The sequence below is a fragment of the Fukomys damarensis genome, unplaced genomic scaffold (genome assembly GCF_012274545.1).
Source record: "Fukomys damarensis isolate Sample0158 unplaced genomic scaffold, DMR_v1.0_HiC HiC_scaffold_27, whole genome shotgun sequence".
Lineage (NCBI taxonomy): Eukaryota > Metazoa > Chordata > Mammalia > Rodentia > Bathyergidae > Fukomys > Fukomys damarensis.
This window is the reverse complement of record NW_022900939.1, coordinates 21,653,110-21,677,360: the sequence shown is the minus strand read 5'-3', so window position 1 is coordinate 21,677,360 and position 24,251 is coordinate 21,653,110. Positions and strand designations below refer to the sequence as shown.

Below are 24,251 nucleotides of genomic sequence, written 5' to 3'. Positions count from 1 at the left end.
AAAAAAAAAAAAAAAAAAAAAAAAAAAAACCAGCACTGAGGGCTCAGGATGTAGCTCAGTGGCACAGCGCCTGACTGGCAAGCATGAGGCCCTGAGTTCAATTCCTGGTTCCAAAATAATGATGATAATAATAATAATAAAATAACATACAGCATTGAGAGCCAGGCATGGTGGCGCACACCTGTAATCCCACCACTTGGGAGGCTGTTGAAAGAGGATCGCCAAGAGTTTGAAGCCAGCCTGGGCTACATAGTTCAAGGCCAGCCAGCACTACAACGTGAGGCCCTGTCTAAAAAATCCGAATAAATAATAAAATAAAATACAGCACTTATTATGTCTAACCTAATTTATCAGAAATTTCATTTGATGGGCTGGGGATTTAGCTGAGCAGTTCGGTGGCCTGCCTTGCCAGCGCAAGGACCAGAGTTCAATCCCTGGTACCAAAAAAAAAAATTTTTTTTTCATTTGATAACTTTCTATTCCTTTTGTTTTGTTTTTTAGATAGCTCACTAAATTGCTAAATTCCCCAGATTAGGCTCGAACTCAAAGTCCTCCTACCTCAGCCCTCGTAGAGTGCTGGGATTATAGGCATGTGCCAACACAATTGGCTATGATCAAACTTAGTACAGATCAACTTAGTGATTGTCAAATTCACTAGTGAGTAAAACATCGATTATAATCATCATCGATATATGAACTTTTGCTAATACAGTTTTTTTCATCCTAAAGTAGAACATTACTTTTCCCGTGTCTGTTTATATATCAGAAGGAAGAAAATTATATAAATTTATATGATATATTGGTTGTAAGGATAGACCCTGGAGCAAAACCTCTGGTGTTCAAATGCCAATTCCTCTGATTACTAGCCTTGTAACCTTGGACAAATTACTAAAATGTGAAATGTTTGTAATAGTGCCTGATAAATAATGTTTTCAGTAACCATTAGCTATTACTTTGACTGTCATTCTTTAAATGCTATGGCATATACATAGAATTCTGCTTTCTCTAGTAGCATTGGAAGGATGGAACTTTGCTTTTGTTTTGCACTGTTCTTTCTTTTTTTTTTAGTACTGGGAATTGAACTCAGGATCTTGCACAGTGCCCCAGAGCTAAATCCCTGGCCCTGTACTATATTCTTGAAGGAAAGCATTCACTTTTATGTTTAATTTTTTAAAATTGTAGTTAAATATAGATAACAAAGCTTATCATTATAACCAGTTTTTAAAGTGTGCAGTTTAGTGGCATTAAGTGTATTCACAGTGTGCAACCATCATCACTACCTTCTTTCAGAACTTTTCATCATGACACACCAAAACTACATAACTATTAAGCAGTCATTCCTTCCTCTTACTCCCTGGGAACCACTGATCTGCTTTGTATTTGTATTTCACATAAATGAGTCATACGGTATTTAGACTTATATATGACTTCATTCACATAGCATATTTTTAAGGTTTATCCATTCTGTTTATGTATTCGTACTTCAGTTCCATTTTATAGCTGAATATTTCATGAATTTGCCATTTTGTTACTCATTTGGTGATAAGACATTTGAGTTATTTTCACCTTTTAACTATTATGAATAGAGATGTTATGAGTATTCATTTATGCACTTTGGTTTGACCCCTCTTCAGTTCTTTTGGCTAAAAATGTAGAATGGAATTATTGGATTATGTGGTTATTTTATGTATAATTTATTCAGGAACTGCCAAAGTTTTCCATAGTCGTTGCAGTATTTGGCATTTTCACAAGCATTATACAAGTGTTCCAATTTCTCTCCATCCTTGATAGCACTTGTTATTTTCCATTTTTTAAATCATGGCTATCTCAGTGAGTGTGAAGTTATCTCATAGCAGTTTTGATTTGGCATTCACTTTTTCCCTTATCATGCAGAGGGAATTTATTGATTGCCTTAACATTCTCATTTATGTTTTTCAGTATACGTTGCCTATCTGCCTCACTCCTACCATATTCTTGTTATCTCTTGTCTCTTACTAGACTATTAACTTTTTGAATGCAGGGAATTAGGCCCTAATACTACCTGGTATAACCAGCAAGACACATATCTATGTTTAGCAGGCCACATACATAGTTGTCCTCTCCTTTTTGTGGTCATATTTTTAACTAATTTAGCTGGACTGCCTCTCTATAGCTTCTCTTACATTATTGCCTCTGATTGGAATTGTTCCTGTTCAATTTTATTTTGTATGAATTTTGTTTATCCTTCCACTTCTTTTCCTGACACCTTTTCTGATCAGTCTGGTAAAAATACATAATTTTTCTTTTGTTTTTACTACTATTGAATTCAGCATATAGTTGGTACTAACATTTTACTTCATTAATTAAATCCTTACAGTGGCCCACAGGTTGACTTTAACTCATAAAATGTGTTCAGATTGAGGGACAGGAATTCAGCTCAGTGGCGCAGTGCATGCTTCGCAAGTGCAAAGTCCTGAGTTCAGTCCCCAGTACCGGGGAAGAAAAAAATGTGTTAAAATTGAGAAGTAATATAATTTGTCCAAGTAGTACGTACTGGTGCTGATGTTTAAACTTAATTCTCCAAAATTACTGTTTTTTCTTCCTAATACTTTCAGTTTAACTCTTGGGGCATTCTGTACTTTGTTGTAGTCATCATGGTTCATGGAGAATTTCATGAAGACCTTTGTGTCTGTTGTAGTGTCTTTATCACATTGAAAATATTTGTGGATGAATAATTATCAGCAGGTTTGGGAGAAAAAATTCTGTTAAACTGAAGAATGGACAAATTCAAACTCAGATTGGTTCCTACTACTAGTGGGTTCTTTACTCAGATTGGAAGAGTAGATGAAGTCAGTGTTCAAGCCTGCATCAACACAGTATAACTTGGTGGGTTTGAGCATTGGCTAAAGTTAGACTGCCTGGGATTTTGCCCTGCTTTGTCTTACAAGTTACCTGACATCTATTTTATCATTTATGAAATGGACATTAACACTTAGCATTTCGAATTGTCAGGATTAAGTGAGATACTGATAAGATTCAAGCCGGATATGGTGACACATGCCTGTAATTCCAGCTCTTGGGAGGGTGCTGCAGGAGGATCACCTTGAGTTTGAGGCCAGCATAGGCTACATAATGAGTTTAAAGATGGCCTGAACAATATAGCAAGATCCTATCTCAAAAAACAAATCCAAAAGATTCAACACCAGACACAGTGTTGTAAATATGTCATAGGAAATGATTATTTTAATCTTACCTGTTGTCTTTTCCCATTCTCTGTAATTTGATTATGTTAATCACCTCAAGGGAACACTTTCTACTTGTCTATCATTGAATATCCTAAACAAGAAACGGTAGTTTGTTTCCTTTTACTTATGTTTATGTTTTATATTCTTAATATATTTAATGGTACTAGTGGCTCAGGAGAAATGATCAGTGCATCTTTCATGGCAGGGAGTCGTCGGATGGTGGATGTCATGGATGTGAATACACAGAAAGGCATTGAAATGACCATGGCTCAGTGGACACGCTACTATGAGACTCCAGAGGAAGAGCGAGAAAAACTGTATAATGTCATCAGCCTAGAGTTTAGCCACACCAGGCTGGAGAACATGGTACAGAGGCCTTCAACGGTTAGTCTGATCATTTTCTCCATGTTGTTATCAGTAGGTTTTTTTTTTTTTCACTATGAGAACTTAAAACTTTTTGCATATACCAAGATCAAGCAGAATGAAAAAGACTATTTGATAGAATTAACTTTTATACTTAGATGTTTCTTCATTTTCTAAAATAACTTAATTTTATATAGGACAAGATTCTGATTTGCATTACCAATAACTTCATTTAGGAACTTTGAACTTGGTATGTGATAAAAAGGAATCTTAAAATTCACTCATAATTACTGATGCGAAGTTTACTTAAGAAATTTCTGTTCTATAGATTAACACTTAGTGGTAAGCTCAGGAAAAAAATGGTTTAGAGCCAGATGTGCATTTTAAGAGATGATTGATGTCAAGTGTGTTGACACATGCAAACAGAGAGAGAGACACACACAGAGACAGGTGACTAGATCCTACTAGTAATAATAGATTGGCAGCCTATCTTAAAAGAATAAGTTAGCTTTTGATCTTTAGCTGTCCTGAAGGCAGATTCTTATTTAACCCATCTTTTGCTTGGCTCAAAATATTTGGAATGTACTTAGTTATTTCTGGAGCTTTTCTTCTGTTTTCATTCAATTGCTGACTCAGAACTTATGTGAAGCCATGTATAGTGGCACACATTTGTAGTCTCAGCTACTCAGGAGAAAGAGGCAGGAAGATCACTTGATCCCAGGAGTTTGAGGCCAGTCTGGGGCCAGTCTGGGCTGGATAGTGAGACCCTGTCTCAAAAACTAACAAAAAAATCACTTGAGTCAGGTCTGCCGCCTAGTATATCAGATCTGGGAATGTTCTAGTCATTTTGTGAAAGTAAAAGTGTCAATGTTTTAGCCTATCTGTATTGAAATTAATTATACCCTTTGACTTTCAAAGTTGAAATGTGATAATTGCTTATGATACCTCTCTATATATGCATATGTTACTAGTAAGTTGCATTAATATTATAATTAATATGTTTTATGTGTAGACAAAAAGCAGGAAATGTTCTAAGTTCACTATTTTCTGAAAAAAGTGTAATTTGTTCTTGTTACTGAAGATGGTACAACTAAAAGCAGAATTTTTCATTAAGAGAAGCTTCTTTTCACCCCAGAATGACAAAAATCCTTTCTTTCTTTTTTTTTTTTTTTCCCCGTATCAGTGATCAAACTCAGGATCTTGCACTTATGAGGCAGATGTGGTACCACTGAGCCTGACAAGAAACCTTTCTGTGTTCATTATCATTATTTTCATCATGTGAAAATATAAGAGACGTAGTGGTTAGAATTTAACTTTTTTTTTGTCCCACTACTAGGGATCAAAGCCAGGACCTTATGCATGCTAAACAAACACTGTGCCACTGAGCTATCTGTCCCTATCTACCTAGTGCCTCCTGCCCCCATTGAATTCAGGACCTTGACTTGCAAGGCAGGAACAGCACCACTGAGCTTAATCTCTGGCTTGTTTTTGCTTTTTGAGACAGGGTCTCACTATTTAGTCCAGGCTAACCTTGAACTCATGACAGTCATCCTACCTTGGGCTCCCAAGTGATGGGATGATAGGCTTGCACCATTGTGCCTGTCTTACCATAATGTTCTTAATAGCCAACCATGGTCCACATCATAAAGATTTTTGTACGAGAGGGAATGGGAAAATTATAATAACATTGTTTATAAATGTATTTCTTTAATATTTCTAGAATTTTAACTTAAAATTATTGCAGCTATAAATATAAAACCTGACCTGGGTCATACTTTTCTGTTATTAAAATTTAGAAATATAACACTTCTTTGTAATAGTCTAAACTTGTTTATTTTGACCCTTTTGTTTCTTTTTGTTGTTGAAGTTTGGTTGGTTGGTTGGTTGGTTTTGAGACAGTATCTCATGTTTTCCAGGCTTGCCTTAAACTAACTATGCTCTGGTGGTAGCCTCCTGAGTACCTGGGTTTATATAGGCATATACCACCATATTAAAAAATGGAACATCATTTTATAAGAATTAGAAGGGTACTACACTATTAAATGAAGGACTAGAGCCTGCCTTGTAAGTACAAGGGTCCCAAGTTTGATCCCCAGTACCAAAAAAAAAAAAAAAAAGGAGTAGAACCTATGAAAAGCCTCAGAGATAGAAAATTATCTGGAGGGCAGAGGTCACAGTACACCAATATATTTCAGGGACCTAAAACATGAACAAAAAAGTTGAGTGGCCAGGGATTTAGCTCTGTGGTTTTCTGCCTGCTTCACAAGGGCAAGGTCCCAAGTTCAATCCCTGGTACAAAAACAAACAAACAAATAAAATTGAGTAACAAGCAACTTGGGACCCTGCTATGTAAAGAATAATATGTTTTTTCTATTGATAAATTTTCCTATAGTGTATCCTTTCATTTACCGTACTCTTTTCCAATAGTTCAATCCCCGGTACTGGGGATCGAATTTGGGATCTTGCGGCTTGCAAGGCAGGCGTCAGAACCACTGAGCTAAATCCCTGGCCCTCAATAATGCTCTTTTAAAAACCCATTTTATTGAAGTTAAGTTCATAAAACGTGCATCTTAAGTGTATTTTTCAGTGAGTTTTGATAAATTTATTTACTCATGGAAGTACCAGGACAATCAATATATAGAACATTTTCTATGGTATCTTCTAAACCCAGAGCTACTTTTTTTTTCCCCTGCACTGCTGGGGATCAAACCCAGGGCATTAGGAAAGAACTTGAGAGGACATGATCCTTAAGCTCTATATAAAGAAAATAATAAGGCAGAGAGAGTGAGATGAGAATTACAGGCAGAAGAAATAGCATGTAAAAGTAGCTATAGAAAGGTAAGGTAGGCAATTTAATGCCCACTGTGAGAGATAGCATAAAGTTAAGTTCTCTGGTGAGAAAAAAAAAAATAGTCATTTGCTGTTGTCATTCTAGTAGTAACTGAGGAGGTGAATTTTTTTTTTTAAATAACAAATGGACTAGGGGTATAGCTTAATGATAAGAGCCCCAGATGAAGCCCTGTCACTACCCCACCCCCTGCAACATATACAACATACAGTATGCTTATTTGGTGATGGGAAGATTAGTTCATTGAAAGCTATGAATTATTTTTGCACACCATATGAATAGATCAAGTCCTAGATATTGGACTTCTTGCCATTATGACCCTAGTTTTGGTGTAGGACAAGTTGAAACTGGTGATTATCCTTACCAGAGACTTGGTCTCTTAGGGTTTTGTTTTTGGTACCAGGGATTGAACTCGGGACCGTGTGCTTGCAAAGCAGGTGGTGGAACCACTGAGCTAAATCCCTGGCCTGCTCTCTTATGGATTCAGTTATTTAGCCAAGGAGTATTCAAAGACTAAGCATTAACCCAAAAGGAAAGTATAAACATGTTTCCATAAATTCTATCTGTAGTAAAAAATATTTAATAATATCATAGGATGTCAAAAATGACCAACTTGCTGCAGATGAGAAATTCTACTTTCTCTAAATAAACACTTGATAAAAAATAGTGAAACAACCCAACCCTTCCCCCCTCCATCTAAAAATGAGAGCTTATAGTGTACTGAACAAGTAATGACAATACAAAGATGTGGGAGATGCTGGCCACCAAGAATCAGAAGGGCCAGGGATTTAGCTCAGTGGTGCTGCGCCTGCCTTGCAAATGCAAGGTCCTGAGTTTGATCCCCAATACTGCGGGGGGGGAATCAAAGTCATTTTTTGTTGTTGTTGTTGTTGTTTGGAGAAAAAAAAAGGCATCTGTAGGTGCTAGGTTAAAGCTGCTCACTCCCTAGTAGAGTTCTTATAGGTTCCCCTCATCTTGCTTGTTTTCTTCCATGTCATTGGTGAACCTTTTTAAAGTATTCCCACCAGCAGCATCTGGGTTTTCCCAGGACATCTGCCTCCACAGTTTTTGTCAAGACGTATACTATCAGGAAAATGATGATCAAATGTATAATTGTTATAAGGCTTACCAAGTTAAATATTTTTTTACAGCCATAAGTGAAATACTTGCGCTTTCAGCACTACATTGAATTCATGGTGGCTTGACTCTCATGCTTTTGCTGTTTAGGGCAGTTTCTTGGGGTTGGGTGCTTGAGTGCAGGCATTTGAAGGTACAGGTCATGTCACATTTCTCCAAAGTGTTAAAATAGGTTCCTATTGCTTTCATACCTCATTTCTTTAAGTAAGTATTATTTAAAACGGGTACCTAAATTCTGATAACATTATTTCAAGTATTTTAACATAATTTAATCCTAAGCATATCCCTTTGAGGTAATTTTCTTAGCTTTCTGTAGGTGAGTTCTACAGCCTCACATCCTGGAGCTTTTGATTTCTAACATACTGATGTCTGGCATATTCCTCATACAAGGCTGCCAATCCATATTGGATTTCTTTTCTTTCTTCTTCCTCCTTCCCTTCCTCCCTCCCTCCATTCTTTCTTCCTTCCTTTCCTTCCTCCCCTTTCCTCTCCTTTCTCTCTTAACTTGTGTTATTTTGGCTCTTCCAACAATAATGTATCTTTCAGTGAGTTTACAGGTACCTTCCAGACAGCATGTTTTATGGGTCAAAAACGCAAAGCAAATTAGATCAGTATTGACATAGAAGAGAATTCTTGGTTGGACGCTGCTGTGTGTCATTTAATGACTCCATTTTGATGAGTGCTGTCTTTATAGTCAGGTTGATGGAACTATTAGTCTTTATTCTCATCTAATAATTATGTCTAGAGGGCTGGGGATGTAGCTCAGTGGAACCGTGCTTGCCTGGCAAGTGCAAGGTCTTGAGTTTAATCACTGGTATTGGGGGAAAAAATATTATATCTGGAATGTTTACCTCTGACTCTAAGATTCACCAACACATATTTTTAATTTACATAAATGACATTGTCTTTTGGTATGTATTTAAAGGAATTCTATTTTTCTTGACTTTAAAATTCTCTTTAACCCTAATCCTTCCCTTAGAATTTAAATATATCTTCCTTTTTAAAGGTGGATTTCATTGACTGGGTAGACAACATGTGGCCCAGGCATTTGAAGGAAAGTCAAACAGAATCAACAAATGCCATCTTGGAAATGCAGTACCCTAAAGTGCAGAAGTAAGTGATTTACTTTGTGGTTTTGTTTTTTTGTTTTTTGGTGTGCTATGAAGTACTAAAGTGACAACAAGGAGTAGTTCCTCCATTTGGGGATTTGCTGTGTACTAAGTTGTCAAAAAAAGAAGGGAAGGAAGGAAGGAGCGAGGGAGAGAAATTTAAATAGTAGATTTTACAGGTCCAAAAGGATGAGGGTGTGTATCAGAGTACTGTAGCACATGATCCCATGGTTAAAGAAAAAACTATATCCTCTGGCAATGTGATAATTTGAAATTACACCCCTTCCACCTTCTAGAAATGATTAGATGGAAGGAAGGTAGAAGGAGTACATAAGGAAGAATGTGGCATTTTTGAAAGTAGGTCCTCTTTTTCCATCAGTACACTAATGCTGTGCTTTTTTTTTGGTGGGGGGGCCAGGTACTGTTTAATGAGTGTTCGAGGCTGCTATACTGACTTTCATGTGGACTTTGGTGGTACCTCTGTATGGTATCACATCCACCAAGGGGGAAAGGTATGGTCATGGTTGTGGTGAGGGTTGGAATATGGAGTTACTTAATATGCCCTGAAAATGAATCTGTTAGGAAATTGTACCCATTTGTATCTGGAGAGAATTACAGTTTTGAGTTGACTTACATGTCTAGTGTTCACTAGGAATTTTAGTATTTATCTAATCCATTATCATGATAGCAAAATTGATACCGTAATAGGCAATCTCAGTAGTCTTGTTTCTAGATCCCCCAAGTGACACTAAGGTGACTTTAGGAGAACATAATTTCTGTACTTGGTAGTATAATAATGTAATGGAAGAGAACACACATTTTAGATAGCTGCACAATGAAATCAGCAGATTAAGATCCAAATCAGTTTTCCTCATTTGGAGGCATTGGTTAGAAATGTGACCAAAGGAAATCTTTAGGTCTTTTCTGAGAATGTAAATAGATTTTGGAAGACTATCTTCATTCATAAAGAATTCCATTTCAGCTTGTCAAAGTGTTTCTGAATGCTATATGAGAATGGAGATCTAGAATTAATATGAGAAGTTTATAGTCAATCCTCCCCCTACTACAGATAAATGCATTTATGAACAAAAGTAGAATTAGAATGAAAACATACTGCTTTAAGTGGTACTTTAAGTTTTATCCTCTTGGTCTTGGAACAAAGCAGCTCCAAACCAGTCTCTTGAAGATACTATACTTAAATAGCTTTTACTTAGGTCTCTGAGGTCAGATAGCCACATGTTTATAAGGAACTGCTTAGTTAGTAAGCCAAATGCCCTTTTTTCTCAGAGTCCTGGTTGGGTTCTTGGTTCTGTAGTCATATTCCAGCGAAATCCTGATGCTATTTGGTTTGATAAAGTGAATGACAAGAAAGATCTACTTCTTTGGGTCCTCAGAGTTTCCCAAATAGTCAAGTTGTGTAGGCTGGTGGAATTGACTGCCTGTCTTCTACTTGATAGTCTTTATACCTGTTTTAGTTGAGGGAAACGACTGGGTCATGTCAATGGCTGTTAACAGACTGAAGTTTTTTAACTCACAGGTCTTCTGGCTCATCCCCCCTACAGCCCACAACCTGGAGCTGTACGAGAATTGGCTGCTGTCAGGGAAACAGGGAGACATCTTTCTGGGTGACCGGGTGTCAGATTGCCAACGCATTGAGCTAAAGCAGGGCTATACCTTCGTCATTCCCTCAGGTAAGCAAGGTGGAGAAAAGTAGGTTGTTTACCTTAGCCACTTTATTTTTACAGAAAAGGAAACAGAGGGCTGGGGATTTAGCTCAGCAGTTTGGTGGCCTACCTTGCAAGCACAAGGACCCTAGTTCAATCCCCAGTACCAAAAAAAAAAAAAAAGAAAGAAGAAAAGGAAACAGATGGATTACCACCAAGAATGATTATGCTAATAAAAGTGCACAGCAAATAATTGTGTCCTTTCCTATCATTATGGAGTAGATGCTAAGAATGTATATTAAGAAAAAAATTTTTAAAGACAGTGATTTGACACTAAAGATAGGTCAGAATTGCTACTGGAGGCTTTTCAGAAGGCCTGCAGGTTTGAGCCCCATGTTATCCTCAGTAATTGAGACTCTCTTCAGAAATGAGCTGATCTGCAGGTTATGTGCCACCTCTGGTGAAGAACGACCTAGTCTTCTAGGAATGGCTGTCAAGGCTGAATGCCACTAAATCGGAATATTCTTGATCAAATCATTATTTCTAAAATAAATGCTTGTAAGGGTCAGGGATTTAGCTCAGCGTTGTCACCGCCTGACTCACAAGCACAAGGTCCCAAGTTCAATCCCTGGTACCAAAAAAATAAAATAAAAGATTTAAAAACTAAAATAAGTGCTTATTAAAGAGGACAGATTTTGAAGTCATAGTCCTGTTTGAGAATTCTAAACATTTACCTGCTAGATACCTCTTTGGTCAAATATTTATTTTTCTTTTTTGAGATATTGGAGATTGGACCCAGGGCCTTCACGCTGAGCTACACACTCAGTACTTTTTAAACATTTTATTTCAAGACAGAGTCTCACTAAGTAGGTAAGTTGTTGCCCAGGCTGTGCTTGAACTTGCAGTCTTGCCTCAGCTTCCCAGAATGCTGGGATTGTAGGAGTGAGGTACCACCTTATTTATTACTACCTTATTTATTAAAAATTTCTTGGGCTGGGAATGTAGCTCAGTGGTAGAGAATTTGCCTAGCATGTGCAAGGCCCTGGGTTTGATCCCCAGCATATCTCCCCCCATCCCCCTGCCTTGATGGATATGATGGCCCATACCTACAGTCCCAGCTATTTAGGAGGCTGAGGTGGGAGAATGGATTAAGCACACGAGTTATAGGCTAGCCTGGGCAACAGAGACCTTGTCTCAAAAAAAACCAAAAAACTTTATTTACAAGCATTTTTCTTATTTAATGCTCATCGTCAACCAGGTGAAGTATAGTTTATCCTAGTTTTTAGAGGAAATTGAAACTGTGGGAGATTAAGTAATTTGACCAACCACTAAGAAACAGAATCAGACAAAAAATATGATCTTGGAGCTTTGTGCTGTTACTCTGAGAAAGCTGTACTACAATGTGTGTTTTCAGCTTCTACATCCATTCCCTTTTCTTCAGGCTGGATTCATGCTGTATATACTCCTACAGACACATTAGTCTTTGGAGGAAATTTTTTGCATAGCTTCAACATCCCCATGCAATTAAAGATATACAACATTGAAGATCGGACACGGGTAAGTAATTTTATGTAATAGTTATATGTGTAGAGGTTTATCCCATTTAGGAGAGAGAAGAGATTCATGAATAGTTTATCAAAACTTTAATTTTTCTTTGGCTTAAAATGTAATGTTCGCATACTGGGAATATGAAGAAAAATAAAAATTTTAGGAAGGTGAACTTACTTAGTTTTGGAGACATCAATTATTTGAAGTTCTTAATACCTTGGATTTTGATAGGAACACAAATGGCTCTCTGATAATCTCTTGAGCTATGGTTTTCATTTTTATTCTCCTGGGATACTAACACCTGAACCATTTTACTTTGTTGTTGTTGTTACTCAGGACCTTGCACTTGTGAGGCAGACACAATGCAACTGAGCTAAATCTCGGGCCCTCAAACCATTTTACTTCAATACATAGGAGTGTATCCTGTTGCAGCCGGATGTGGTGCATGTCTATAATCCCAGCACTCAGGAAGCGGGATTCCAGTGTGAACTACTTAGCAAGACCCTGGCTCAAAAAACCCAAGAAAACAAACAAAACAATACATATATTGTCTTTATTAACTGGGGTTCCATGAGAGATGAGCACTGTAGCCCCTATGTGTCTCATTTTTCTAGTTTTCCTAGATGGTGCACAGTTGACTGGTACTATTACAGATTCATAGGAAATGACTTAATCATTACACCCCATAGATACCAGACAAAAGACCTGGAAGGCTTTCTGTAAAGATCTAGATAGTAAATATTCTCAGCTTTACGGGCCATAAAATATCTGTTGCAGCTATTTAACCCTACCTCATAGTATATGGGGTAGCCATATTTTAAAATAAATTTTATAAATGTGAATTTGTGCTTATTTATTAAAAGTGATGAAGGGGCCAGATATTTAGCTCAGTGGTTCTGGCGCCAGCCTCGAAAGTTGAAGGAACTGTTTTCAGCTTCTACATCCATTCCCTTTTCTTCAGGCTGGATTCATGCTGTATATACTCCTACAGACACATTAGTCTTTGGAGGAAATTTTTTGCATAGCTTCAACATCCCCATGCAATTAAAGATATACAACATTGAAGATCGGACACGGGTAAGTAATTTTATGTAATAGTTATATGTGTAGAGGTTTATCCCATTTAGGAGAGAGAAGAGATTCATGAATAGTTTATCAAAACTTTAATTTTTCTTTGGCTTAAAATGTAATGTTCGCATACTGGGAATATGAAGAAAAATAAAAATTTTAGGAAGGTGAACTTACTTAGTTTTGGAGACATCAATTATTTGAAGTTCTTAATACCTTGGATTTTGATAGGAACACAAATGGCTCTCTGATAATCTCTTGAGCTATGGTTTTCATTTTTATTCTCCTGGGATACTAACACCTGAACCATTTTACTTTGTTGTTGTTGTTACTCAGGACCTTGCACTTGTGAGGCAGACACAATGCAACTGAGCTAAATCTCGGGCCCTCAAACCATTTTACTTCAATACATAGGAGTGTATCCTGTTGCAGCCGGATGTGGTGCATGTCTATAATCCCAGCACTCAGGAAGCGGGATTCCAGTGTGAACTACTTAGCAAGACCCTGGCTCAAAAAACCCAAGAAAACAAACAAAACAATACATATATTGTCTTTATTAACTGGGGTTCCATGAGAGATGAGCACTGTAGCCCCTATGTGTCTCATTTTTCTAGTTTTCCTAGATGGTGCACAGTTGACTGGTACTATTACAGATTCATAGGAAATGACTTAATCATTACACCCCATAGATACCAGACAAAAGACCTGGAAGGCTTTCTGTAAAGATCTAGATAGTAAATATTCTCAGCTTTACGGGCCATAAAATATCTGTTGCAGCTATTTAACCCTACCTCATAGTATATGGGGTAGCCATATTTTAAAATAAATTTTATAAATGTGAATTTGTGCTTATTTATTAAAAGTGATGAAGGGGCCAGATATTTAGCTCAGTGGTTCTGGCGCCAGCCTCGAAAGTTGAAGGAACCAAGTTCGATCGCTGGTACCAAAAAAAAAAAAAAAAATTTAAAAAGTGATGAAACTACAAAAGATAGTAAATGGTTTAATAAGACTGAGGAAACACTACCAACCCACTTGTTGTGAGAGTCACTCTGAAGATTATTTTTAGAACATAGCCCTTTTTACAGCTCAATGTGACTGCTATCCCCTGGACTTAGTTGTTTTAGTTTCAGGGAAGAAAAGGAAGATACATACTCAGTAACATAAGTAAAATGAGCACCTTTCTCTTGGTGAAAAGTTCCCTGTAAATTGTTAAACTGGTAGAAACTAATCTTGATATAATTCCTAGACTTTATTACAAAAATGTCAATTTTCAATATGTAACCATATTTTTTAAAAGTATGGCTTAATTCTTTTATTTCAAATAAGGAGTCCCGTGTTTCTATAAAATTTCATTGGATCCTCTGAACTGGATACAATTAAAATATGCAGTGATTAAGAATTATATTAAAAGACACATTGCTGTTAATCCCCTCCCAAAAAATACTTCCCCTTAGTTCAGACACATTTATTCTAACATTCTTGCTATTTTCTGAAGCAGTTCTGAAAGTCCTCTTTTGCGAATGTCTTTACGAGGTATGATTTTTTAAAAAAATACAGTGAGTGCTGTTGCTGAGTGCCATCCACCAGAAAGGCAGGCTTGTAAAACTACTAGGCTGTGTCCTCCTCTACTTTATTCACAGAATGTGGCACCGAGCAGCTTCTGGCTCTTCCCTCAAAATCAAAATGACTGTGGCTGGGCGTGGTGGCGCAAGCCTGTAATCCCAGCACTCAGGAGGCTGAGGCAGGAGGATCGCTGTGAGTTCGAGACCAACCTGGGCTACATAGTGAGTTCCAGGTCAGTCTCAGCTACATAGTGAGACCCTGTCTCCAAAAAAAAATTTTTTTTTTTTAAATTGATTCAGGACATTGAGGCAGCCATAAGAGTGAAACCAAAGCCCATCACAAAAAGAGGACTTCCAAAACTGCTTTAGAAAGTGTCAAGAATGATGGGATAAATGCATTGAAGATAAGTGAGGAGTATTTTGAGGAATAAAATTTTAATTTGAACATCAGTATTTTCAGTCCCACTTTGTATATACACCACAGAGCAACTTTTTTGTTTTTCATATTAACTTACAATGCTTTATGAAAGAAATGTAAAACATTATAAATAAGTCAGTGTTTTGATTACTTTTTTTTTTAATGAGGTAGGCACAGTGCCACTGAGCTAAATCTCTGGCCCATGGTTTTTTTTTTTTTTTTTTTTTGAGACAGGGTCTCACTAGGTAGTTGAGACTGACCTGGAACTCACTATGTAGCCCAGGATGGTCTTGAACTCACAGCGATCCTCCTGCCTCAGCCTCCCGAGTGCTGAGATTACAGGCGTGTGCCACCACGCCCGGCTTCTGGCCCATGTTTTGATCACTTTTATCTACCAATGTATAAACTTACTGTTTAAATTGAGTGTTGGTAATTGTCTTAAAGCCTCAGAAGTTTTGTATAATGAGGATTTTTTTTTTCTTGTTTTGAGATAGGTTTTTCCTATGTATGGTTCCCAAGCTGACCTTAAATTCTTGGAGATGGCCAGGATTGAGCACCTGTATTCCTAGCACACTGGAAGGCCAAAGCAGGAGAATTGCAAGTTCAAGTCCAGCCTGGGCAATTTAGCAAAATGGAGTTGGAGATGGGGTATACCTCAGAGTGAAGGCTTTAGGCTCAGTTTCCAAAACCAAAAAATACAAAACAAAATAAATTTGGGCTCAAGTGATCATCCTCCCTCTTCCCTCAGCCACCTGAGTAGCCGGGACTAGGGTTGCATGCTGCCATGCCTGGTTTGTAACAAGGATTTTACAAAGTCTTCCCAAAAAATTCCATCTCATTGTTAGAAATTAGATATGTTTCGTGGTATTTGGCAGCATATATAAAATATATTATGAGGGCCAGGGATTTGGCTCATTGGTTCTGCTGCTGCCTGCCTGTTGAGCACAAGGGCCCAAGTTCAATCCCAGTACCCAAATTAATTAATTAAAATAAAATATAAGTGAGTTGGTTATATAGTATTATGGTTTACCCTTTCCCCCCGTACCAGGTATCAAACTCGGGGCCCTGTGCTTGCCAAGTAGACAGAGTGCTGCTGAGCATACATCCCTGGCCCTATGGCTATTTTTGATACAGTATGATGAGTTTCAAGTTAATGAAAAAATGTTTTGAGACCAGGTTGCCCAATCAGGCCCTTAACTCCTGGGATTATATGATCCTTCTGTCTCAGCCTCCCAAGACTACAAAGTGAGACTCTGGCTCTAAATTAAAAAAAAAAAAAAAAAAAAAAAAGTATATTGTGTCTAACTCTAAAATATACCCTCTATCTCAAAACCCAACATTTCTTTTTAATACTTGTCCACTGAAACAGGACAGTTCCTTGGTGGTTCTGTTAGGTCACCCAAAATACCTTTTGCCTATAGTGGTTGTTTTCACAGGCCAGTATTTTCCAAGGTGGTGGATTGAGTCAAGTTCATGCTTTTGTTTTTGTTTTTGTTGTTATCAAACTCAGGACCTTTCTCACTTGCAAGGCAGGCTGGTGCTGCGGAACTAAATCCCCAGCTCTCAAATTCATGCTTTAATTGCTAACTTGAATTTGCAGGTTGACTGGCATGACTTTTCCTGGGTTAATTATTGCAGTGATTCAGTTTGTCTGTCTTTCCTTGAGAAGTATCATCACCTTATTATTCTGTCTCTGTGTAGGTTCCAAATAAGTTTCGCTATCCATTTTACTATGAGATGTGTTGGTATGTGTTGGAACGCTATGTGTACTGTATAACCAACCGTTCCCACCTAACTAAGGAATTTCAGAAAGAATCTCTCAGCATGGGTAAGTGTTCTGTCTACATAAATTGCCTGGTGTTTTAAAAAATGTTTTTTGTGGTACTGGGGATTAAACCCAGGGCCTTCACTCTGAGCTATATCCCCAGCCCTTTTTTCATTATTTATTTTGAGATAGGATCTTGTTAAGTCAGTAAGGTGCCCAGCCTGGGCTAGAATTTGTGATTGTCCAGCCTCAGCCTCCCAAAGTGCTGGAATTACAGATGTGTTGGAGTCCCACCTGGGATATGTAGTGAGTTCAAGGCCAGCCTAACATAGTAAGACCCTACTTCAAAAAAATCAAAACAAACTTGTCCAGACATTTTAATAAGTAGTTTACATATGTTAAGTTTTTATTACTACCTGTGATGTAGGTGTAATTATCTCCATTTTACAAATGGGAACAATAAGATTGAAAAAGAAAGCTGATTGAAAAAGAAAGCTGGGCGTGGTGGCGCATGCCTGTAATCCCAGCATTTGGGAGGTTTAGGCAGGAGGAACGCTGTGAGTTCAGAGACCAGCTTGGGCTATATAGTGAGTTCCAGGTCAGTCTCAACTACATAGTGAGACCCTGTTTGAAAAAAACAAAGCAAAAAAGATTGAAAAAGATTTTAAAACTTACCCCAAAATTTAAAGTTAATAAGCAGTTAAGCCACAGCTTGAATCAAACTGGTCAGACTCTAAAATCTGTGCTCTTAACTTTTGTACTCTAACATTTCCCCAACATCTATGAAGAGAAATTTTTTATTTGATGATAAGGTAGTTTCAGTACACTTTTTTAGTCTTTCCCATGTCTTGAATTGGAGAGGGGTCAATATTGTAATATGCTATAATTGAAGGTTTTTCTGGGATCTTCAATCCAAGGAAGATACCTTTTGCTTTAGCATTTTCTTCTTACTATATAACTTTGCTCATAGTTTATACTCTCATTTGAAATTTTGAAAAGCTCACTCAACATAAGAAAGTAAGATAAAGAACAATATATACAGTATGATCCAATCTTGTTTTAAAGTATATCTAATCAAGTCGAGCATGGTGGTACATGCCTGTAATCCCAGCACATGAGAAGTTAAGGTAGGAGGATCACTGAGTTTGAGACCAGCCTGGACAACATAATGAGTTCAAGGCCAGCCTGACTTACATAGTTAGACCCTGTCTCAAAAAAAAAGAGGATTATGAGTTAAACTCAGCCTGGGCCAACAAATTAGTGACTTCAAGAGACCTTGTCTCAAAACAAAAAACAAGAAAGGACTGGGGATGTAGCTCAGTGTGAAAGAGACCTTCAGGTCAATCCCCAGTACCACTCCCAAATCATACATGTATATACATAGGAAAACATGGAAAGAGAAAACATTACATTGTTGAGTTATTTTTCCAGAGTAGAGGGATAAGGAATGATTTACTTCCTTGTAACGTCATGCATTTTCTAAATTATTAGTAGTAAAATGTGTTAAAGGACTAGCACAGTGGGGCCAGGATTTGGTAGCTGGTGCTGAGAGAAAGCCTTGATAGCATACTTGCCCTGGTATGACACCAGTGGCAGCTGTCACTCAGTGGGACAGGCACCATTTTCTGATTCTTAGTCAACATTATGCCTTCCTACTTCTCTAACGTTAGGTGCTGCCAGGCATGGTGACGAATGCCTGTAATCCCAGCACTCGGGAGGCTGAAGCAGGAGGATTGCTGCAAGTTTGAGGCCAGCCTAGGCTACATAGTGAGTTTAAGGCCAGGCTGAACTACATGGTGAGACCCTGTATCAAAAAAAAATAAAAGAAAAAGACTAGTGAACATCACTACTGTTACCAAATGTTTCCTTTTCAAAAAATATTCACTTTGTTCTGCTGTCCGTGTTGGTAGGATTTGAACTGCCCAAAACTTAATTTTTGGGGGAGGGGTTGTTTTTGGCTTTTTGAGACAGGGTCTCACTATGTTTTGTTTTGGTTTGGTTTTTTTGGTACCAGGGATTGAACTCGGGTCCTTGCGCTTGCAAGGCAGGCCACCGAACCGCTGAGCTACATCGCCAGCCCCAAGGATCTCACTATGTAGTTGAGACTGATCTGGAACTCACTGTGTAGCCCAGGCTGGTCTCAAACTCACAGCAATCCTCCTGCCTCAGCCTCCCAAGTGCTGGGATTACTGGTGTGCACCACCATGCCCGGCTCCAAAACTTAATTTTATGTACTTCATATTGTCTGTTCTTTTAGAAGATGATGAAAATATAATTCCAAATTTAAGCTTAAATTTGAAAGTAATTTATAGCTTCTTTCATGGGTAACTTATTTCTAATACACAAATATAAGGTTCTTCCCAGCCTTTTAAAAATGCGGTTGGTCAACAGTGGACAAATAGATTGGAATAAGGAGACACTGTTCTTAAATATGAGTGCTTTGTCACTTATAACCTCAAGCCCTGGGCTAGGGATGCTCAGTGGCACCAGGGCCTGCCTGGCAAGTGCATGGTCCTGAGTTCGATCCCTGGTACGGGGTTGGGGGAGGGCTCAAGCTCCTTCCCATGACACCTGTATCTCTTGATGATTGCATTGTCTTTTTTCATTTTTTCTTTGTGTTGGTAGATTTGGAGTTAAATGGATTGGAATCTGGAAATGGGGATGAGGAAGGAGTAGACCGAGAAACCCGACGCTTGAGTAGTAGGCGTTCTGTCCTTACTAGCCCTGTAGCCAATGGGGTCAACCTGGATTATGACTGCCTGGGCAAAACCTGCCGTAGTCTTCCGAGTCTGAAGAAAACTTTGTCTGGGGACTCATCCTCTGACTGTAGCCGGGGCTCCCATAATGGCCAAGTGTGGGATCCCCAGTGTAGCCCCCGAAAGGACAGGCAAGTGCATCTGACCCATTTTGAGCTTGAAGGCCTCCGCTGCCTTGTAGATAAGTTGGAATCTCTGCCAGTGCACAAGAAATGTGTCCCCACAGGGATAGAAGACGAAGATGCTCTTATTGCCGATGTAAAGGTAAGCAGCTGTTAACCTGGTTACAGCAATCAATTTCTAGTTTTGGAGGAAGAAAGTACAAGAATTTCGTATAATCTCTGGTTCAGCTACAGAGAGCGTAATAAGTGTGTGTGTTTGTTAGTGCTGCTCAATGTTTCAAATCCTACAGTGAGGTTAGGTTCCTATTAAAGTGTAATTACAACTTGTGTGGTCAGTGAGGATTTAAATTCAGCCCTTAAAACAAAATTAAAGCTGATCCCTAAAATAAAAATGAGCCTGAGAAGTGTATACATTAAGAAATAATACTTCTAGCTTTTCTTGTGCTCCAATAAAGAGACCTGTTGGAGAACAAAAGAGAAGCTAATAGCAATCTCATCCTAAGTAGATTAAGAGAAAAGAAAATTGTTCTGTGCTATGTTATATTGAGTAGGTTTAAAATCTTTAATTTCAATAATATTAAGACAGATATATCAAGACAACTTCCAATAAAAATGACATTTTAAGCATAATCTATCCTGTTGCTTTATCAAGTTTCTTCATATTGTATATTTTTCTTGTTTTTTAAGGGGTCCTCCAACATAAATTTTAAAAGTCTTTACCTACCTCTCATATATTAGTTAGTCTTAAGGAAATGAACTTATTTTGTGAAATCTTTGAGTTCTCTAAACTAGAGAGATCTTCCTTTCTCTGTCTCCCGCCTCATCTCTCTCCCTAACCCTCCCCCTTCCCTTCTCCCATCTCCGTCTCTTTCTTTCTGGGATGTTGCTATATCACTGTTTTTCTATATCTCTGTTATCTCTGTCTCTGTCCCATCCCATCCATCCCAACCTCCACCCTGCCCCTCAAGGATCTTGCTGTGTTGCTCAGGCTGACCTCAAACTCCTGGGCTTAGGCTGTCCTGCTGCCTGACTGCCTCACTCATCTATGTAGCTTGGACTATAGATAATATGTCACTACTCTCTTCTTCACACCCTTCAATCTTTAAGTAACCTATGAAGAAAGCTTTCTAAGATTATGTCTTATAAATTTATTTGATCTGGGTATCTATTTCTCTCTCCTCCCCTTTCTGTCTCTTTTCCTTCCCTCTCTCCTTCCTACCTTCCCTCCGTCCCTCCTTCCTTCCCCTTTTTTCTTCCTCCTTCATCATCATCCTCCTTCTTCCTCCCCTTTTCTTTTTTTCCCTTCCCCTTTCTTCCTTGTCTCAGTCTTCTCCCCTCCCCATTGTGGCCATCAAATCCAGGGCCTTGTGCATGCTAGGCAGACTGCCTACCAATGAACTACACCCCCAGCCCACAATTTTATTTGTTAATCAGTGTCTGGAAATATATCTTGGGTGTGTGTATTAGCAAGACCAGAGTTCATAGTAAGTGTTATTTTTTTTAAACTGCCACATAGATTACTACAAGTCATTTTAAGAGCTTACAGAGAATAATTCTGTGACACCATCCCCCCCAATAAAAGTGGACTAAATGTCTTACAGTATGTCTTTCCCATCTCTGATTCTTGATTCAGGTTTTTTTGTTATTGTTGTTTGTTTTTTTTTTGAGACAGGGTCTTGCTCTTTAGTTCAGGCTGATCTTGAATGGACTATATAACCCAGGCTGGCCTTAAACTTTGGGCAGTCCTCCTGCCTCAGCCCCACAAGTTCTGGAATTACAGGTGTGCGCCACCACTACTGGCTGATGGTGTTTCTAGCCACCATATAACCAGCTGTGAAGTTCCCCAACTTTTTGCACCTAAGGAAAGAATTCTGAGACTGAGATGGGATTTCATCTTTTTTTTTTCTTTTTAAAATTAACATTTAAAAAATGTATTACATGTTCATTCATCAGTAAAAAGGTAAACAATTATAGAAACTAAAAAAAGGGTGATAACTCAGTGAGGTTGTTCCTCTTTGGTAGCAGTAGAAGCTAAGCAGTTGGTGGTAAAGTTTAGTTTTATAAGGTTTGCTTTAGAAGAGGCTGGTGGTATCGTGGCTTTTAAAAGAGGAAATAACATGCTTCCAGGTTAATGTGGTCCTACTTCCATAATGATTAGTGTGTAACAAGAAATTCAGCCATGCTTTTCCATATTCGAGTTAGTTACCAAACTCACTTTATTGAATGAACAAAGGGCGTTTGAGTTTTTTCTTTTCTATTGTGATAGGACTTTTATATAATCTTGAGTGCTTAATTGACTGTAACCTTTTCTTGGTCACTTTCTCATTGCTATGACACAATACCTAATACCCGCAGATTAAAAGAAGAAAGGTTTATTTTGGCCCAGAGTTTGTATAAGTTCTAATTCATAGCCAGCCTCATTGCAGAGGGGCATAGCAGTGAGGAGCAAATGACATGGCAGACAGGAAGCAAGAGCCAGCTGAGAAGGGAGATAAACCTTTCCAGACCATGCACCCAGTGACCTCCCTCTTCTGACCAGACCCCACCTCCTAATAGCAAGTCAGCTATAGACCTCCATAATCCAGTCAGCTTCCAAAGGTCCCACCTATGATTCCATGAGGCTTGAAGGGATATCTGGATACTACTTTTCTATATAAATCTCTCTGTGTGGCTATTCCATCATGAATGTATATGGGAAACAAATTGTGACTTTGAAACTTGTCAACTTCTATAATTGTCTTAACCCTATGAAGAAAGATTTCTAACATTATATCATCAATTTTTTAAATCTGGGTGTCTGTTTTTTTTGTTTTGTACCAGGGATTGAACTCAGGACCTTGTGCTTAAGATACAGGTGGTGGCACCACTGAGCTAAATCCCCAGCCCTGTCTATATTTTTAATTCATGAAAAAGAATGTCTTTTGAGTTCTAAGGGAGATGTCTATAGATTGATTTGATGCCATTGAATCCAGTAATAGAAAGTCATATATACTTCACTAATCCATTGTACAAGGTCAACAGTCCTAATTAAAATACATAGATTCCCTTAAATAAAGTCATTGGAATAGCTTAATAAAATTTGAAACTGGATGTGGTGGCACACTGTAATCCTGGCACTCTGGGAGGCTGAGGCAGGAAGATCACAAATTTGAGCCTATTCTGGGCTTAGTTTAGAGACCCTGTCTCAAAAAAAAAAAGGTTTGAGGGGCTGGCTATAGTTGGGGGCAAAGGTCCTGGGTTCAGTCCCCAGTACCACCAAAACCAAAACAAAACAGCCAGTTTCAGAAGTTATCAGATTTAGATCTCAGATCTATCAGTAGTTGTCATTTATAATCAAATGGATTAATTATTCCTATACTTAGTGAGAGATTAGGATATAGTATATTTAAGAGCTTGAATACTTTAAGAATCTGAGCATCATTTAAAAGAAAAAGCAGTAAGAGGGGTAGATGCCCAACACTACACAGCTAATAGTAGTTCTACAGTACAATAGAGTTTAGCACTGATGACTTCACTGTAATGGGAGACAAATGGAAACAAAGTTTATGCTTCCTGCAGAGAGAGGGATTGTTTCCTTTTAAAATTTCTTGTGGGCCAGGAGCAGTGATATAGGCCTGGAATCCTAGCACTTTGGAGGCTGACAGGAAGATTGCCATAAATTTGAGGCCAGCCTGGACTACAGAGTGAGACCCTATATCCAAAAAAACACCAACTCAATCAATCAATCAATCTCTCTGGCTGGGGCTTGACTGAACAGGAGTTGCCGTCATAGGAGTTTACATCAGCCACAACAAGGACCAAAAGGCCCAGCACAAGTCCAGGAGCCAGGACATCTACCTGAGACTATTGGTTAAGCTATTTAGGTTTGTGGCCAGACAAACCAACTTTACCTTCAACTAGGTTGTGCTGAAGAAGCTGTTTATAAGTTGCACCAACCTGCCACCTAGGTCCCTTTCCTGGATAATCCACAAGAGGAGGTTTTCTGGCTGGAAAAATAAAACTTTTTTGGTTGTGGGGATAACAACAGATAATGTATGGGTTCAGAAAGTGCCCACACTGAAAGTTTGTGCCCTGTGTGTGAGCAGCCACGCCAGCAGCCACATTCTTAAGGCTGGGGGTAAGATCCTTGCCTTTGACCAGGTAACCCTAGATTCCCTGAAGAGCTGTGGCACCGTCTTGCTCTCTGGTCCACGCGAGGGACAAGACGTGTACTGACATTTCCACAAGGCCCTGGGACCCTGCACAGCCACACTAAACCCTACGTCTGCTCCAAGGGCTGAAAGTTCAAGAGCACCAGAGGCAGACAGGCCAGCTAAGGCTACAGGAACTAACCCAGGATCTTACTCTGTTATTAAAAGGAGTTTAGAGCCAGGTGTGTTAGTGCATGCCTGTAATCCCAGTGTTTGAGAGGCTAAGGCAGAAGAGTCACTGTGAGTTCAAGGCCAGCGTGGACTACATGATGAGACTCTGTCTCAAAAGCAAACTAGTTTGGATCAAAAAATAAATTAAATAAAACAAACAAAAAACAGCTCTTCTCAGAAATAACTAGTAGAAGATATGGGAAGAAAAGTAGTGGTATGAGATCTCCGTAATTTTGTGTTCTCTGGAAGAAAAGTCCAGTTTAGTGTTGTAATAAAAGGGCTTTGAGATTTTAAAATGTTAAGTTC

General features: G+C 38.5%; 1 protein-coding gene and 2 pseudogenes across 4 annotated transcripts in view; 2 read left to right on the top strand and 1 right to left on the bottom strand.

Moving 5' to 3' along the window:
* LOC109118394 overlaps window positions 1–3,249 on the bottom strand; it is a 10,395-nt pseudogene extending 7,146 nt beyond the window's left edge.
* Window positions 1–24,251, top strand: part of Kdm2a (lysine demethylase 2A) — a 113,569-nt gene that overhangs the window by 69,243 nt on the left and 20,075 nt on the right. For all 4 annotated transcript variants that reach the window (XM_010635832.3, XM_010635833.3, XM_033756738.1 and 1 more), the window contains 7 exons: window positions 3,430–3,608; window positions 8,579–8,685; window positions 9,100–9,193; window positions 10,219–10,372; window positions 11,787–11,902; window positions 16,643–16,769; window positions 19,332–19,726. In XM_010635832.3, the coding sequence (XP_010634134.1) occupies window positions 3,430–3,608; window positions 8,579–8,685; window positions 9,100–9,193; window positions 10,219–10,372; window positions 11,787–11,902; window positions 16,643–16,769; window positions 19,332–19,726 (1,172 nt within the window). The remainder of the gene's footprint in view (window positions 1–3,429; window positions 3,609–8,578; window positions 8,686–9,099; window positions 9,194–10,218; window positions 10,373–11,786; window positions 11,903–16,642; window positions 16,770–19,331; window positions 19,727–24,251) is intronic.
* LOC104870454 lies at window positions 21,175–24,025 on the top strand (annotated as a pseudogene).